Source organism: Oncorhynchus mykiss, chromosome 8 (assembly GCF_013265735.2).
Source record: "Oncorhynchus mykiss isolate Arlee chromosome 8, USDA_OmykA_1.1, whole genome shotgun sequence".
NCBI classification, from domain to species: domain Eukaryota; kingdom Metazoa; phylum Chordata; class Actinopteri; order Salmoniformes; family Salmonidae; genus Oncorhynchus; species Oncorhynchus mykiss.
The window spans coordinates 21,097,122-21,116,613 of NC_048572.1; the positions used below are offsets into that span (position 1 = coordinate 21,097,122).

Genomic DNA, 19,492 nt, shown 5'->3' on the forward strand with positions numbered 1-19,492 from the left:
AGAGATGGACGGTGCTGGCTCGTTTAATGAGATTAGCAGGACTGGTCTGCGGTGTGGATAATTACATTTGCTGGGGATAGTGATCAGCTGTCCCCACAGATGAAAGCTCAGCTTCTGACAGACAAATGGCTCTGAAGAATGTTTATTTTCTATACTCCCCTGGTACATCTTGTCTCTCTCTCTCTCTCTGTGCGTGTGTATGTGTATATATGTGTGTGTGTGTGCGTGTGCGTGTGTGTGTGTTTGCGTGTGTGCTTGCGTACATGTGTGTGTGTGTGTGTGCTTGCGTACGTGTGTGTGTGCGTGCATGCGAACATGTGTATGTGTGTGCGAACATGTGTATGTGTGTGCGTGCATGCGAACATGTATATGTGTGTGCGTGCATGCGAACGTGTATGTGTGTGCGTGCATGCGAACATGTGTATGTGTGTGCGTGCATGCGAACATGTGTATGTGTGTGCGTGCATGCGAACATGTGTATGGAGTGGTCTGTGCCATATTTCCTAATGTTTTTTGTATCTGATGTCTAATCTTCTCACACTGATTCCTCAAAACAATGAGACCCGTCTTAATGAAATCCCACACAGCTCTTTATGCTCAGTGAATCTCCAACAATTGAAGCATTGCTAATGGCTACTCATCCGCAGCGAACCTATTTTTCACAGGGAAGATGGGCCGCGGCCTGTTTGCAAACTGTGATAAATGCCTCTATTTTCCCAGATGAATGGGCAGATGGTAAGGATTGGGGGAGGTGCGCTCCTGTCATCTCTAATATAGGGATCAATAGAACTGCTACAGATTTGGGATCTTAATTTGACCTATCGTCACAGCAAAATAATCCTGCAGCAACAGGATTTGAACATTTTAGTTCATAGTGTTGCTTGATCAGTGGTTGGGCTATTAGCTGGCCAAAAGTAGGCTGCATGAGAAGCGCAATACTATTCATATAAAGTTGGGTTGGGTTTTCAGTGAATTTCTGCAAATCAAGATGGTCATCTGCCTTCTCAGTGATCAAATGAAGCTCTGTATGTAGCAGTATTGGGAATGATTTTAATTCAAACTACAGGTACTGTATACTTGATCTCCTCATTTCTGGAGGCTGAAGGAAACATTTTGTCTGGTCCTAGGGCTTGTGATCACCTTCCTCTGGCCTTTTGATCACCCTGCTCTGAAACTATAGAGACAGACAGTCCTGTGGAAGCAGGGATAGAAGAGAGAGAGAGGGGAGCTGGGGCTCAGAGAGTAGACTTGTCTTCTAATCAGCTCCTCGCTGAGACCTGTCTATTCCCAGACCACTGTACTGTGCCCTCTAAATCAAATCAAATGTATTTATATAGCCCTTCGTACATCAGCTGATATCTCAAAGTGCTGTACAGAAACCCAGCCTAAAACCCCAAACAGCAAGCAATGCAGGTGTTGAAGCACGTTGGCTAGGAAAAACTCCCTAGAAAGGCCAAAACCTAGGAAGAAACCTTGAGAGGAACCAGGCTATGAGGGGTGGCCTCTTCTGGCTGTGCCGGGTGGAGATTATAACAGAACATGGCCAAGATGTTCAAATGTTCATAAATGACCTGCATGGTCAAATAATAGGTCTGGGACAGGTAGCACGTCCGGTGAACAGGTCAGGATTCCATAGCCGCAGGCAGAACAGTTTAAACTGGAGCAGCAGCATGGCCAGGTGGACTGGGGACAGCAAGGAGTCATCATGCCAGGTAGTCCTGAGGCATGGTCCTAGTGCTCAGGTCCTCCGAGAGAGAGAAAGAAAGAGAGAATTAGAGAGAGCATACTTAAATTCACACAGGACACCGGATAAGACAGGAGAAGTACTCCAGATATAACAAACTGACCCTAGCCCCCCGACACATAAACTACTGCAGCATAAATACTGGAGGCTGAGACGAGGGGTCAGGAGACACTGTGGCCCCATCCGATGATACCCCCGGACAGGGCCAAACAGGAAGGATATAACCCCACCCACTTTGCCAAAGCACAGCCCCTACACCACTAGAGGAATATCTTCAACCACCAACTTACCATCCTGAGACAAGGCCGAGTATAGCCTACAAAGATCTCCGCCACGGCACAACCCAAAGGGGGGCGCCAACCCAGACAGGAAGATCACATCAGTGACGCACCCCTCCTAGGGACGGCATGAAAGAGCACCAGTAAGCCAGTGACTCAGCCCTTGTAATAGGGTTAGAGGCAGAGAATCCCAGTGGAAAGAGGGGAACCGGCCAGGCAGAGACAGCAAGGGCGGTTCGTTGCTTCAGAGCCTTTCCGTTCACCTTCACACTCCTGGGCCAGACTACACTCAATCATATGACCCACTGAAGAGATGAGTCTTCAGTAAAGACTTAAAGGTTGAGGCCGAGTTTGCGTCTCTCACATGGGTAGGCAGACCATTCCATAAAAATGGAGCTCAATAGGAGAAAGCCCTGCCTCCAGCTGTTTGCTTAGAAATTCTAGGGACAATTAGGAGGCCTGCGTCTTGTGACCGTAGCGTACGTGTAGGTATGTACGGCAGGACCAAATCAGAGAGATAGGTAGGAGCAAGCCCATGTAATGCTTTGTAGGTTAGCAGTAAAACCTTGAAATCAGCCCTTGCCTTGACAGGAAGCCAGTGTAGGGAGGCTAGCAGTGGAGTAATATGATACATTTTTTTGGTTCTAGTCAGGATTCTAGCATTCTAAAATGGATACATTTTTCGGTATCATTTTTGGACAGAAAGTTTCTGATTTTTGCAATGTTACGTAGATGGAAAAAAGCTGTCCTTGAAACAGTCTTGATATGTTCGTCAAAAGAGAGATCAGGGTCCAGAGTAACGCCGAGCTCCTTCACAGTTTTATTTGAGACGACTGTACAACCATTAAGATTAATTGTCAGATTCAACAGAAGATCTCTTTGTTTCTTGGGACCTAGAACAAGCATCTCTGTTTTGTCCGAGTTTAAAAGCAATTTTAGGGCTTCACCATGTTTCATTGAAATGTAGAGCTGTGTGTCATCCGCATAGCAGTGAAAGTTAACATTATGTTTTCGAATAACATCCCCAAGAGGTAAAATATATAGTGAAAACAATAGTGGTCCTAAAACGGAACCTTGAGGAACACCGAAATTTACAGTTGATTTGTCAGAGGACAAACCATTCACAGAGACAAACTGATATCTTTCCGACAGATAAGATCTAAACCAGGCCAGAACTTGTCCGTGTAGACCAATTTGGGTTTCCAATCTCTCCAAAAGAATGTGGTGATCGATGGTATCAAAAGCAGCACTAAGGTCTAGGAGCACGAGGACAGATGCAGAGCCTCAGTCTGATGCCACTAAAAGGTAATTTACCACCTTCACAAGTGCAATCTCAGTGCTACGATGGGGTCTAAAACCAGACTGAAGCATTTTGTATACATTGTTTGTCTTCAGGAAGGCAGTGAGTCGCTGCGCAACAGCCTTTTCTAAAATGTTTGATTTTTGAGAAGAATGTAAGATTCGATATAGGCCGATTTTAGTTTTTTATATTTTCTGGGTCAAGGTTTGGCTTTTTCAAGAGAGGCTTTATTACTGCCACTTTTAGTGAGTTAGGTACACATCCGGTGGATAGAGAGCCGTTTATTATGTTCAACATAGGAGGGCCAAGCACAGGAAGCAGCTCTTTCAGTAGTTTAGTTGGAATAGGGTCCAGTATGCAGCTTGAAGGTTTAGAGGCCATGATTATTTTCATCATTGTGTCAAGAGATATAATACTAAAACACTTGAGCGTCTCTCTTGATCCTAGGTCCTGGCAGAGTTGTGCAGACTCAGGACAACTGAGCTTTGAAGGAATACACAGATTTAAAGAGGAGTCCGTAATTTGCTTTCTAATAATCATCATGTTTTCCTCAAAGATGTTCATCAATGTATTACTGCTGAAGTGAAAGCCATTCTCACTTGGGGAATGCTGCTTCCCTCTACCCATCTCCATTCACATTACTGTCAAAATAACTATCAGCCAGCCACAGAAATGACATTTTTCAAGATAAGAGATCAAATGTGGTGATTATTGGAGGTGGGAACTCCATCTACCAACTTCCCACCAGTCCCTCAGAAGAAGCTTTTAAAAACTGCTATTTTGTTCCTGTGATATTTTATCCAAATGCTTTGATGCTTCCTTTGACCTGGAATAGTTCCACCCACAGAAGGGGCTGATTTTGAGGAGTGCTGCTCGAATGGTTACACCATAGAATTTGCTCTCCAACAGAATTCCCATCTATGTATGGACAATGAATATTGCTATTCTATAGTGTCATCTTGACAGAGTCCGTGGTTTTTAGACTTGCCCTCAGGCAGCGTGTGTCCTCACTGTGAGTCTCAGTTCTGCTAATAGAGCTGTCACCACTGTCTCACTCCAAAGCCCCCACACACACATGGATACGCACACACCTGCGTGCACACACATTCACATGAATGGACACAAACACACACACACTTTCCTAACCAGCCGCAGCCTACACAAATATAGGGTCAAGCGCCAATTACAACCTAGCTACAAACTTCCTTCTCCCACACTGATGTTTAGCCTTTTAACTCTGTTCTCCACTGCTGGCAATGTCTGCCTCTCTACCTGTCCTTGTGGAAATCCACAACCCAACCATGCAGAGACATGTCAATCATGTTTGCCTCCAAGCCAAACAGGTATCCACTGGGGAGATTGGAAGGCAGCAGAAATGTCACAGTGAATGTCTGTTAAGCAGAGGATGGAGAAACGATCTTCTATGGAGGAGAGAGAGCCAGTGCCCTTAAACCTGCCCCCTGCAGTGGCCCACACACGAATAACTAGATTACTGTTTTCACAATAATCCGCTGGCATGAAATTATATTTGCAGGAATTCAAAGTTAATACATGCAGATTGTAATATGATTACACAAGAGCCATTAACTTTATAATACCAGTGTTTGGCTTGACGGTATGCTGCTGTCTCTTTTAGAGAGGGAGAGACTTCTAAAAGAGGTGCCGTTGCCGAAGTGGAAAATGACCCTTGAGCCAAGCAAAGCATGATACATCTACACCCTGGCTTTACTTCTAGCTCCAGTAAAATCAGGTAGTTACATGTATTTCTAGCTGGGCAAAAGGAGATTATATATTTCATATATCAGCCTGGTGAGTTAACTGTTACGTAACTTTGGGAAAGAGAGTGATAATAGCCTAGAGTTGTCTAGATTCAGATGGCAGCGTTGTCCCTATTACATACTGAACAATTGACATGTATTCTAGGGAATGTTTTCCGATATGTTTTCAGTACAATTGACTGGACCAGACCGGAGCAGCCGTGTTTGAGCTAATAGTCAGGAGATGACTCCCGAGTTGCGCGGTGGGAGTTGCGAGTTGCGCGGTGAGATGCACTGCATCTCAGTGCAAGAAGCGTCACTACAGTCCCTGGTTCGAATCCAGGCTGCATCACATCCGGCCCGTGATTGGGAGTCCCATAGGATGGCGCACAATTGGCCCAGCGTCGTCCAGGTTTGGCCGGGGTAGGCCGCCATTGTAAATAAGAACTTGTTCTTAACTGACTTGCCTAGTTAAATAAAGGTTAAATAAACAAATGTAATGACCTTTTCCAGGCGATCTAACAGTCCTCTAACACGTTGTTGTAACTCGTACTAACTATAAACAAATACAAGCAGCACAATTATTTATCAGTATATCTATTCAGCTATCAATATTATCAACCTCCCAACAGACGTGTTCAGTGAAGCCCACATTTATTTCTGAGAGAGGCAGAGGAATGCCATGGCATGTGAGTGTGCTCACGTATTATGATGTAGCATCCATGGCAAAGCTGTAGCATCCATGGCAAAGCTGTAGCATCCATGGCAAAGCTGTAGCATCCATGGCAAAGCTGTAGCATCCATGGCAAAGCTGTAGCATCCCATGGCAAAGCTGTAGCATCCCATGGCAAAGCTGTAGCATCCCATGGCAAAGCTGTAGCATCCATGGCAAAGCTGTAGCATCCCATGGCAAAGCTGTAGCATCCATGGCAAAGCTGTAGCATCCATGGCAAAGCTGTAGCATCCATGACAAAGCTGTAGCATCCATGGCAAAGCTGTAGCATCCATGACAAAGCTGTAGCATCCATGGCAAAGCTGTAGCATCCATGGCAAAGCTGTAGCATCCATGGCAAAGCTGTAGCATCCATGGCAAAGCTGTAGCATCCATGGCAAAGCTGTAGCATCCATGGCAAAGCTGTAGCATCCATGGCAAAGCTGTAGCATCCATGACAAAGCTGTAGCATCCATGGCAAAGCTGTAGCATCCATGGCAAAGCTGTAGCATCCATGGCAAAGCTGTAGCATCCATGGCACTGTAAACATGGTGTCAGAAAGTATCACAGTGCCCCCTGGGAATACAAGGGGACAGCACAGCAGCACACGCCCGTGGGATCAAATGCTAACTCAAACTTGTGTTTTTTCTTGTTTTTGTCTGTTCTTTTGTGCCGTTGTATGTCTGCCTTTTCCCCATTCAGGAGAGGGAGTTGCTGGGCCGGATCTCGGACCTGCAGGAGGAGGTGGTAAGGAGGAAGAACCACATTGCTCAGCTGGACCACGAGATTCACACACTGAACGAGAACATCAACACACTCACCAAGGAGCTGGAGCTCAAGGGCAAGGAGGTGCTGAAGATCCGCAGCGAGGCCAACCAGCAGATCAGGTGGGCTGGAGGAGAGTGCATGAGGGGAGGGCAGGGTTGTGGTCCTACCACAGGGCATTATGGGGTGACACACAGGAGGGTTGACACAATAACAGGTCATCTACAGTAAAGCTGTTCTGGTGCGTTGCCAAACTTAATTAGGTGAATCTCTGTACGCTATCTCTGCAGGCAAATGCCTGTACCTCGTTTTAATATGGCCACGATGAAGGTTTTTAACACTTTTAGTTTAGATGACTGGTGAATCACAACACGACAAGTTCAGTTGTGTGAATTCCTCTTGTTTAGACGTGACAGTCGGTGGCCATTGGCAGTGCTGGCATCGTTTTTGAGTTGGATTACATTTGAAGGATACTGGAAAGAGAAAGAGAGGAGGCCAATTTGCCTCTCCCTTCTGGAAGTCGTGTTTTATGCACTGTTATTCCCTTTGAAGACTTGGTCTCTCTGACATTTTTTTTTCTCCTGTAGTTTAATGGTCAAATAAATGTATAAGAAAATATGAAAGTCAGGGTTATTTGGGGCAAGGCCTGAATATAATCTATCATGCTTTTCCCACAGGCTGATATGAATAATTCACTCTTATATTAATTAATAATGTGGTCTGAGGCCTGGATGGAACGAACAGCAGGCTCTCTCATTAGAATTGAAGGCCTGTTTGGTGATGAATCAATAATGGAGGCTGATGCTTTTCTAGAGCTAGAGATAACCAAGCGCATGGGGTTAGTGTGTGTGTGTGTGTGTGTGTGTGTGTGTGTGTGTCCGCGTGTGTGTGTCCGCGTGTGTGTTTGTGCATATGTGGCGTCAACAACACATATCACTGGTAGGATTCCAGGCCCCTTGTGGAGCACCTTTCACTTCCAATTATGTAACACGCAGGCGAATCCTAGTTTCCTGAGATAAAAATAAATAAATTGGAAAAGATTTGTGTCCCTCAGGGAGCATTACTCAGGGAGAGGCAAGCGTATTCATTCCTCTGCACTCCTCGTGCTCTGCCTCTCTCTCTGACTGCAGTAGCTCTGCGTGAGCAACACTGCCATATAGTCTACTGAGGGGAGAGAGGGAGTCGCCGCTACAAGGCAGAGAATTTCAATCAGCTGGTGTAATGCCTTGGAAGAGTCCTGTCTATCTGTCCCACATCAAAATAAATCAATAAGTAAATAGAAAAGAGTGTTTTCCACTTATGGTGAAACAGTGATATCTCTCCTCCAGAGCCTCCTGCTATAAATTATATATGTCTTTCTTGGCAACAAAAAAAAGAAGGAAAGTCAAAGATGAATGAAATTGTAAAGGTGCCAGCGGGATCAAAAGATATGTGTCTGTGGTAATTGTGCCAAGTTAGGATACTGAGTTAGGATACTGTAACAACTCTACACAGGAGACTGTACCTCAGAGCTGGATAGGTGTATAAAGACGTGATCTGAATGGGTTTTAATGATCTGGTCTCTTCTCAGGGCTCATGAACAGGACCTGTCGAAGAAACACGAGCGAGAGATGGCTGAGATGAACGCCATGCACAACAGAGAGACTCAGAACATGCTGTGTGACTTCAACAAGGCCCAGGAGCTTCTCAAAGACAAGATTTCTGCTCTGCAAGTCCTGTACGTACAGTACATCCAGTATGTAGTTGATATAGCACTCACTGTGAGAGCATATGTGATACTGTGATTATATAAAGCCCTGGCAGATGATGAAAGGCCACAGTCACTGGCAGAGCACAGGCTGAAGAGGTGAGTATCCCACACAGATACAGAAATGGATGGAAGGAGGAAGGAAGTATTGGATGGGAGGGAGGGAGGGAGGGAGGGAGGGAGGGAGGGAGGGAGGGAGGGAGAGGAGAGCGGGTGGCTGCACATGATCTCCGGAGGTGAATATGGCCCATTGGGAAGGTCCTTCCCTTTTATGAGAGATCTGACAGACCTGTTTTGTTTTCCACTGTGCTGCATGGAGGTGACTGTGTCCTCAATCCCCCACCGCATGCACACGCACACGCACATGCACACACACACACACACACACTGTCTATCAGCAGCAGTGTCCTACTTGGGATAAACCTCCAGCTGGGTGTGCAGGTCCCCTAGCTTTCATGACACCACAGTACTGTACACAAACAGTACACACCAGAAAATACGACCATAGACATAGAAATCCCCTGTAATCTACTCTGAATAGATCCAGGGACATGTACTGTAATGATTATAGGGATAACAGGCAGCTGTCTCTGTAAGAAATATGTTTGGGATGTGAGACTGAGAGTGAGACTGAGAGTGAGAGTGAGACCGAGAGTGAGACCGAGAGTGAGACCGAGAGTGAGACCGAGAGTGAGACTGTGAGTGGGTGAGAGTGGGTGAGAGTGGGTGAGAGTGGGAGAGAGACTGAGAGAGAGACTGAGAGAGTTAGATGGAACAGATATACAGGATCCTGGGACTGGTGAGTGACCTCATTTAGTTTCATGTGAATGAGAGCACCATCTAGACACAAAGCCAGCTACTGCAGAGAGAGCATCTGTGATGCCCTCTACCAAATCTTCTCATGGCTCAATCACACCTTTCAAAATGAAATGCTAGTGAAGCATACGTCATTATTTGTGCATGTTCCTCAAGTAAATTTGACTGACAAACAGAATCCAGTACAATCCTGTAAAAATTGTTCACATTAGCCTTACGCAGATTTGTCTGTTGCTAACCTTTCCAAAACCAACAAGGTCCAAGCCCCTGTCATTTTCAAGTTTCTAGTTTCCAAGGCCTTACCTCGAGGTTGATAATTTACTGCCTGCTAATTAAGCACATAACAAATATATTTTAACAACAGCTCTTGTCCCCTCCCCAATTAATCACCTTGGCAGCCTCGTTCCCCAAAGCCGGTCCCTGGCCACCTCTAAATATTATGCCATTCAAGCTCTATGAATATTTTATCTCAATACATCGCTTGGTTAAACCCATGGGAACCAACACAAGTTTGTTGTCTGATTGGTTTGTTTTAGTTTGTTTGTTTTAGTGCTTCCTAGCCATTAGTTACATCTGTTTTGAGTGATGTCGCTGGAGAGTTGACTGGAGTGTGATGATGAGCAGTGTTAGGGAGTAGTGAACTACATGTAGTTCAACTAGTAATTTAACTCCATTTTGCAGTAGCTTGGTGGTAGTTGAACAAAATACTAATCTAGGTAGTGTTTTCAGTAGTAAATACGTTGGTTTTTTTACCATGTGTAGGTAACTACTGGAACTACACACACTTATTTTTTGTCTAAAATAAAATGTGGGTAAAGTAAGCAATACTTTCCTTTCTTTTTCGGCATCAGCCCTGTCTAATTCTCACTTAAAACATAGTTTTTGTGTTAAATAAGCTAAATTACACATTCTGTTAACAACTGACTCCAGAGTGATCTGTTCTTGCAATTTATAGTCTATGACATCAGATTTACATATGATAGTTTATCACTCAGTAGTTTGGATGTAGTGAACAACTTTTACAAAGTAACTTTAGTTAAGTCAGCTATATTTTCTTAAGGGCTTAGCTTTAGTGTAGCTAGCTTCTTTCAGTGTGAAGTAATTGGTAGCTTGGTAAACTATATTTTCAGAATAGCTTCCCCAACACTGATGACAATATTTATTTAAAAAAAGCAAGGCAGGACCATCCTCCCAGGCTGCATTGCAGCAACATGTTGGTTTCACATTGTTTATGTTTGGAGCATGTGTAGGGATGCAGATGAGTCTGTAGTGAAACGTGACACTGAAGTAAAGTGTAGTAGATGCTGTTTCTGTCAATTAAGCAACAAATGAACGGATGGCTGATGCATAGCAGCGTGACAGAAGCCATTATCATTATATCCAATACGCTCCCTGTCTAATTCAAGCGTGTTCCTGTCTCTGTCTTGCGTCTGAGTTTGATGGAGAGTTTGGTATCACTTGTCATTCCACATCTGTAGTGCTGAGAACGTCATGCCAAACTGGACATGATGGATGCTTGTTTCGAGCACGAGGAATATCTCAGTGTATTAAAGTCATCAATCTCAAATTAGAGGCAGCACAACACTGTGGAGAGGCAGATGGCTTTGATCACTGATAAGAACTCTTCTAAAGTGAGCTTATTTGTTGAGAAGTTTAATTGGAATTCAGAACAACATGTAATGTTTCTCGTGTTTTGATCATAGTAATACACAAGCACTAATAGGCTTTCTGATTATGAGATTAAAGGTAGGAGAGTTAAAAGCTAATGCTTTAGTATTGATCTGCAGATGATGGAAGGGAAGCTTTAAAAACATGCTCCCTCAATGTATGCTCATATCCCCATACTGATCCAAGGCACTTTGATCATCATGTTACACAAACAAAACGTTGTTTCCACAATGTTACCTGATTCACACTGTGTTGTGAGGAAACTGTGATATGTCAGAGCCCTAATGGCCCCCTCCTCTCCCCAGGTTGGAGGGCACGGAGGATAAGTTCCGGAACAGGGAGAGCCGGCCTGAGGACCTGCAGGTGATCGCTGAGCTAAAGGAAATGGTGACTGAGAGGGAGTCTCTCGTCAAGAAGCTGGTGGTAAGTGTATGTACACAGTACAAGATGGCTTACAGGATGCCCTTGTGTGGTTTTACCCAACAATCCTAGACATGGAGCCTGCATGCCTGTCTACCTCCAATCAATAGTAGTATGGAGTGCTGTTGCCTTGCGTGATTAAGATTTCTCATTCAGCTGCAGTAGACTCCGGTATGTTACAGCCATTGAGTCCCAACAATGTATTGTAGACCGCTATTCAGTATACTGTATCTATAGCACTAGAGCTTGGCTAGAAACACTGTGACTTTTGCGGGTTGTATCACACGGTACTGGTATTTAAGCCCACGAATGACATTTTAATTAGAGTGTGAGGTGTGAGATTCTCCATCAATAACCCAGAGCACCATGACCTAACTGAAGTCTCTCTGTTGACGTGCAGGACGACAAAAAGTTCTACCAGCTGGAATTGGTGAACAGAGAGACCAACTTCAACAAGGTGTTCAACACCAGTCCCAACGTGGGAGTAATAAATCCCCTCATCAAGGTGAGCTGACCGCTGCACACACTCTTTGACTCTTTGTGAAGACCAAAAGCGTCAGGTGACAATTTGAAACCCTTAGGGAACCATCCCGATCATTACAAGCCTAAACCACTAGCCTGTACCTCAATGTAGAAAATGGTTGAAGTGGCGATTTTAAGTTGCCTTTCCACATATCCTTAGTCTTGATTTCCATTGGAACCATTCCATCCCTTAGTGGAGAGAAGTTGTGTCCCATTCCAATGTAAACGCATCAACCCCCTGTCTCCCAGTTGAATGGATCACTCTGCATGGTCAATATGTAACTGTTGACTCCATTTCAAGTTCTATAACTTCTGATATTTTGGTTTACTGTTACATATAGTTTGTGTGTGTGTGTGTGTGGGGGGGGGGGGGGGAGGGGGGGTTAGTCAGTGTGTGTGTCTGTTATCTCACTGTTCAAACATCCAGTTCTCCTTTGCTTTCCAAGCCATTCTTTGTTAGTGTGAACTTTCTGTAGCCTCTTCATGTGATACTTTTTTCTCATCTTAATTCACATATTATAGCTGAGAGCGACTGTTCCTTCTCTAGTTGAGTGGTACGAGCCTGACCTTCAGAAAGCCTCCATCCACATAAATCCTCTGAGAATGAGAAATATATAGATGTATAAATATACAGTATATACACAAGTTATTTTTTTTTTCATTGGACTAGTTCTCCCTATTTCCGTTTCTTTGTGTTTTTGTCCCTCTGTGTAGCAAAAGAGAAAGAATGACAAATCAGCAAACCGATTCAGCAGCTCTCCAAACCTCAGGGCTCTGGAGGCAGCAGGAACAGGGATGGGGAGCGGGCAGCCCCAGCCCAACCGCTTAGAGCCTATCCCCAACTCCCCCATTCACCACCTTGACCTCAACACTAGCAAACCTCTGCCTCCACCGACCCCTCCGACAGAGCCCAAGAAATTCATGAGGTGAGCGCCGCCCCTCCCTCGCCGCTGACGCCTCGGTCTGCGCCATGGGCAGGCCCAGGGTCAAGCACACTAACACACAGACATTGCCCTGACCCTCGGCCCATACAGCTGCAGATAGGCGGCTTTCATACAAACCTCTCCAGTCAGCTGCCATATCCCTTTCTGATGGGCTTCAGTCTTTGAAAGAAACTTCTCAATGTGACCCTCACTGGAGGATGTTGATGTTCTTCCCCCCGTTTTCTGACTTCGCTCTGATGAAACAGAACAGCGTCAAATCAGGAATTACGGCTTTAAAAAAACAAAAAGACACTCCAGTCTGAAAGTGTAATTAACTTGAATAATAGATTAAGTTGCCTGCTGCATGTTGCCAACAGGCTGAGGGGTTCATCCCAGGATTCCCTCTTGATTGCTATTCTATTTGAAGGACATGATGGCTTTTTTCTTTGCCTGCATTTTTTGCGAGGCTTTGATTGTGTCCCCAGAGATTTGGCTTTCGGCGAGAGGGAGAGCTCCCACAATTACTCCCCCCACTTCTCTGTCAACTTATCTTTACTGTATACCAGGAAGTCATTGGCTGTACTTGACGGTTTCTTTTCAAACACACAAAGGGATATTCCATCTGAACCTACACACACTCCAGGAGATGTATGAACACATTACTATATTATTCGAAAGCCCCATGCAATACATGAGACTTTGAAAATGGCATTGGAATGCAAAAGGAGCATGTGTACACCCCACCGTCACTCTTAACATGTTAGCATAAGTGCTCCTGCTAGCAGTTGCGTCTCTTTGTGTCTTTGTATTTTTCTCATTGGGTGATGTGTTGTTGTTCTGTTAAACCACCTCATCCTCATCGGCCTCCAGGCATGCTGCACTTACTGCACTTTGTTGTCCACATTGATGTGCAATTGTTTGATTTGTATATGAGGAAAATCTGATTGTGTAATATTGTTGATGTTATTTTCTTCACCATGTACAGTTCTGTGTGGTGATGTGTGAAACCTTCGAAAACAACAACACTCTTCTCATCAACAAACCCCTCTCTCTCTCTTGTGCCTTGGCATTGCTTTGCTTGTTGTTGTGTTTCCAGCTATCATTCTGCACATGTGTAACAAGCACACATGTGAATGTGATACTCTCTTGTGCATGTGTTGTACTAGCTTGTGTGTCTGCACTCATCCGGTGCTTAGGTTTCTGCCTATTGATGCACTTGTTATCCATCTGTGTGCCTCTCTGTGCTTTGGGTTCCTCTTGCCCTTGCTGCATGCTGCTCTGTATGTAAGTAAGTTGCAGATGAGTCAGCGTGGCGGATTTGTGCGGGGCTGCCCTCCATTGTCATGGGACTCTCCCATCACTGCATCACACACACGGCCTGTCTGTCTCAACCCCTGTCAAGGTGACCCTGTTTCCACTAAGATGCACCCCCACATACAGAACCTCTCTACTGCAGCATATACCACACTTATGATGCTCTGGATTATACACCTGTTTTCAGATCATATAAAGCTGCTTCTATCTCTGTGCATGCAGTGTCCTTTAAATGCTGCCCTATTTCGATTCAGGAGGCCTATACCAGAATACAAATGTTTGTTTAGTACTTGAAGAGGCCTAGATCAATAAGACTTCTTAATTCAGCTCACCAGCAAATTTGTACCAATAGAAATTGCATACAGTGGGGCAAAAAAAGTATTTAGTCAGCCACCAATTGTGCAAGTTCTCCAACTTAAAAAGATGAGAGAGGCCTGTAATTTTCATCATAGGTATACTTCAACTATGACAGACAAAATGAGAAAAGAAAATCCAGAAAATCACATTGTAGGATTTTTTATGAATTTATTTGCAAATTATGGTGGAAAATAAGTATTGTTGTTGAAGTCAGCCCTGTCTGTCTCAGCCCAGGTGTTCCCTAGATCTGGAGTTGGTGATTAACAGACCAACAGAATGCATGTTCAATTCAGCATTACATTGGATTTGCTGCAATGGAGACTACTGAGACCGAGGAGAGAATGATTGCAGAGGAGATATTTTAGGATAGTTTTCAGAGACATAAACAGTTCTGCACAGGATGAAGAAGCCACCTGTCGTTAATTGAAAACTTCAGACATGTTTAGCTCAATCAGAGCAGTACAGTTTGTGCAGTGCAGAATGAGTACCGAGTCCAGACTGTGTTTAATAATTTGTCTTGTATCATCTGGTCATGATAATATACTGAACAAAAATATAAATGCAACATTCAACAATTTCAATAATTTTACAGTTCATATAACGAAATCAAATCAAAATCTAATCAAATTGTATTGGTCACATACACATGGTTAGCAGATGTTAATGCGAGTGTAGCGAAATGCTTGTGCTTCTAGTTCCGACAGTGCAGTAAATCTAAGTGATCTAACAATTCCCAACAACTACCTAATGCACACAAATCTAAAGGGGTGAATAAGAATATGTACATATGTGGATGAGCGATGGCCGAGCGTCATAGGCAAGGTTCAATAGATGTTATAAGGTACAGTATATAAACTCAGCAAAAAAAGAAAAGTCCTCTCACTGTCAACTGTGTTTATTTTCAGCAAACTTTACATGTGTAAATGTTTGTATGAACATAACAAGATTCAACAACTGAGACATAAACTGAACAAGTTCCACAGACATGTGACTAACAGAAATGGAATAATGTGTCCCTGAACAAACGGGGGTCAAAATCAAAAGTAACAGTCAGTATCTGGTGTGGCCACCAGCTGCATTAAGTACTGCAGTGCATCTCCTCCTCATGGACTGCACCAGATTTGCCAGTTCTTGCTGTGAGATGTTACCCTACTCTTCCGCCAAGGCACTTGCAAATTTCCGGACATTTCTAGGGGGAATGCCCTCACCCTCCAATCAAACAGGTCCCAGACGTGCTCAATGGGATTGAGATCCGGGCTCTTCGCTGGCCATGGCAGAACACTGACATTCCTGTCTTGCAGGAAATCACGCACAGAACGAGCAGTATGGCTGGTGGCATTGTTATGCTGGAGGTCATGTCAGGATGAGTCTGCAGGAAGGGTACCACACGAGGGAGGAGGATGTCTTCCCTGTAACACAGCATTGAGATTGCCTGCAATGACAACAAGCTCAGTCCGATGATGCTGTGACACACCGCCCGAGACCATGACGGACCCTCCACCTCCAAATCGATCCCACTCCAGAGTACAGGCCTCGGTGTAACACTCATTCCTTCGATGATAAACGCGAATCCGACCATCACCCCTGGTGAGATAAAACCGTGAATCGTCAGAGAATAGCACTTTTTGCCAGTATTCTCTGGTCCAGCGACGGTGGGCTTGTGCCCATAGGCGACGTTGTTGCCGGTGATGTCTGGTGAGGACCAGTCTTACAACAGGCCTACAAGCCCTCAGTCCAGCCTATCTCAGCCTATTGCGGACAGTCTGAGCGCTGATGGAGGGATTGTGCGTGCCTGGTGTAACTCAGACAGTTGTTGTTGCCATCCTGTAACTGTCCCGCGGGTATGATGTCTGTCTGTCCTGTCTCCCTGTAACGCTGTCTTAGGCATCTCACAGTACGGACATTGCAATTTATTGCCTTGGCCACATCTGCAGTCCTCATGCCTCCTTGCAGCATGCCTAAGGCACGTTCACGCAGATGAGCAGGGACCCTTGGCATCTTTCTTTTGGTGTTTTTCTGAGTCAGTAGAAAGGCCTCTTTGGTGTCCTAGGTTTTCATAACTGTGACCTTAATTGCCTACCGTCTGTAAGCTGTTCGTGTCTTAACGACCGTTCCACAGGAACATGTTCCTTAATTGTTTATGGTTCATTGAGCAAGCATGGGAAACAGTGTTTAAACCCTTTACAATGAAGATTTGTGAAGGTATTTGGATTTTTACAAATTATCTTTGAAAGACAGGGTCCTGAAAAAGGGACGTTTCTTTTTTTTAAAAGTTTACATATGAGATGGGTAGTGTAATATATGTTAACATTATTAAAGTGGCATTGTTTAAGGTGACTAGTGATCCGAAGTGACTACTGATCCATTGAAATTAATTCATTAGGCCCTAATTTATGGATTTCCCATGACTGGGCAGGGGTGCAGCCATGAGTGGGCCTGGGAGGGCATAGGCCCAACCACTTGGGAGCAAGGCCCACTCACTGGGGAGCAAGGCCCAGCCAATCAGAATGAGTTTTTCCCAACAAAAGGGCTTTATTACAGACAGAAGTATTCATTAGTTTCATCAGCTGTCTGGGTGGCTGGTCTCAGATGATCCCGCAGGTGAAAAAGCCAGATGTGGAGGTCCTGGGCTGGCGTGGTTATACGTGGTCTGCGGTTGTGAGGCTGGTTGGGAGTACTGCCATATTCTCTAAAATGATGTTAGAGGTGTTTTATAGTAGAAAAAGTAAATTAAATGCTCTGGCAACAGCTCTGGTGGACATTCCTGCAGTCCGCATGTCAATTGCACGCTCCCTCAACTTGAGACATCTGTGGTATTGTGTTGTGACAAAACTTCACATTTTAGAGTGGCCTTTTATTGTCCCTAGCACAAGGTGCACCTGTGTAATGATCATTCTGTTTAATCAGCTTCTTGATATGCCACACCAGTCAGTTGGATGGATTCTCTTGGCAAAGGAGAAAAACTCACTAACAGGGATGTAAAGTTTTTGGGGATCTTTTATTTCAGCTCATGAAACATGGGACCACCACTTTACATGTTGCATTTATATTTTTGTTCAGTAAAATCCAACCTTTTAAGGTTAGAGGTTGTTATTTGACATGACAACTGTGGAAATAGCCATGGTAGGAAATTAAAACTTGAAAGTGTCTTAAGTTACATAGTTCTTTATCAGATCCAATATTGGAATTTCCTTGCCTTTTGTGTTTCTCAAATATTAACTGCAATATGAAGTTATGAGTCATATATCACAGAGATGTTAATCTTGAACTCTTTGTGCACTGTCGTTGTTGAGAGGAGAGGCCTTCTCATTATTACTGTATGTTCTGACATTTCATTGAGAGTTCTCCTCCCACTCATCCTCTCCTCTCCTTTGGCTCTCCAGACCCTCGGATGTCAAGCCCTTCTTAGATAGGAGGCATCTGGTGCCCGTCAACGGGTTAAGACCCCTGGACAGAAACTGAGGAAGGGGCCTAAACACCAGACAACCAGTCAGTCAGTCAGCAAGTCATCCAGACAGACAGTCAGACAGGCAAACACCAGAAGGATATCCAGTGCTATAAGCAAAGAGCAAAGGTTATGTTATGTGGAATAAAGCTGTAACGTTACAATACAGTGAGGTTTGTTGGTGTTTATTGTGAATTTCCAATGCCAAGGCTATGGTCAACCCAGCAACCCAGTGAAATGCATTAGGTTGAATAGGTTACAGCTTGGGTAGACTGCATAGAACAAACCACAATAGGCAAGTTTGGGGTCTTTCAATACATTTTCCCTCTAACATTCTTTCCTTGGACTTATCATTGGGTTTGCTTTTCAGAAACTACAGTGTATGAGGAGAACAAACACTATTTGGTATTCAGGATTTTTAATAGATGCATTCACATTGTATAACCAAGAGAGCATAATCCCCTAAGGACCTGAGTCAAGGATTAACAACTACATGGTCTTGTTGTAATTCAATCTCACAAAACCCCATGGTTGGATGATCATGTAGAACGGAAATGGTTGTGTTAATACAATCACCGGCTCTCTTAAAAATGAGCAACCTTAACACGTTTAAAGGCTGATTAGTGCAACAGAAATGTTATTGTTTTCGAGGAAGCATTTACACTCGAGAGCAGATAATCAAATCTATAGATATACTGCCTCAATAAAATGCTCTGAACTGGATGAATGACTACACTGACTTCAAACACAGAACATAAGCATAAAAACCCAGCCTTTAAATACAATACAACTACTCTCAACTCTGAGGTGCAATAAGGATTTCTTAGTCAATCATGTCCTGTATAACTGTTTGCTGCTGTTGTGGTGTGTGCCCCCTGTGTAGCCCTCCTGAGACAGAGGAGTCACCCCTAGGATCCCCCGACCACCAGCGCCAGGAATGGTTCGCCCAGTACTTCACCTTCTGATTTTTGCAACTTGAGAGCATGTCAACCATACGAAACGAAAAAGACTTTAAAATATATATATATATATTATTTAATGATCAACCACTCCATTGCATTCTGTTGATTACTTCACTGTGAATGGGTTCCTTGTTTGTACAGTGCCGATGAGTATGTTTGACGTTTTTCTTTTTTTGCAGTTTGTAATGAGTGGTACATATGCTGCTATCATATGTTAAATACAGTATACAGTAAATTGTCCTCTCTCTTTACCTTATTTTAGGATGGCACTGTAATGATAGTTTATTACAGCCGCATAAGACATTTTGGTAGAACTAAACTGTTTGTATGGTTGTCTCAACACAGATATAATGATGTCTCACCAATTTTAAAAATAAATTGCATATTTTATATTTATATTATACTGTGTATGCTTAACTAATAAATACTGATTATTGTGACATTTACTCATGTGTGTGCTGTCAATTATGTGGGCCTTTCAATGTATGTATGATTTGTACAAAACAGTACTATGTGCCATAGAATCCCAACTTCAGCAGAAAATATTTATGGATAAAAAAATAAAAATAAAACTCTGATTGTGTTTCACAATGTTTTAGGTCATATTATGTACAGGTATTACTGTGTTCAGGTGATGCATGAGTTTGACCTCTGTGGGCAGAGCCGGTAGAGGGCACTGAATGGCTCTGGTCCTGCTGTGGCGGTTTTGACCAGTGGTGGAAAAAGTCCTCAATTGTCATACTTGAGTGAAAGTAAAATACC

The 19,492-nt window shown here is 43.9% G+C and overlaps 1 protein-coding gene across 11 annotated transcripts in view; it reads left to right on the forward strand.

Annotated features, from left to right (window-relative positions):
* LOC110529583 (protein FAM184A) overlaps positions 1-19,176 on the forward strand; it is a 105,977-nt gene extending 86,801 nt beyond the window's left edge. For 4 of the 11 annotated variants that reach the window (XM_036985002.1, XM_036985003.1, XM_036985004.1 and 1 more), the window contains 6 exons: positions 6,494-6,678; positions 8,127-8,273; positions 11,093-11,216; positions 11,608-11,712; positions 12,444-12,655; positions 18,652-19,176. In XM_036985002.1, the coding sequence (XP_036840897.1) occupies positions 6,494-6,678; positions 8,127-8,273; positions 11,093-11,216; positions 11,608-11,712; positions 12,444-12,655; positions 18,652-18,733 (855 nt within the window). In that variant the 3' untranslated portion in view covers positions 18,734-19,176. Of the gene's footprint in view, positions 1-6,493; positions 6,679-8,126; positions 8,274-11,092; positions 11,217-11,607; positions 11,713-12,443; positions 12,656-13,748; positions 14,076-17,706 lie in introns of those variants that run through there. The other 7 variants (XM_036985006.1, XM_036985008.1, XM_036985007.1 and 4 more) reach the window with 7 other exon arrangements.
* The last annotated feature ends 316 nt before the right edge of the window (positions 19,177-19,492 follow it).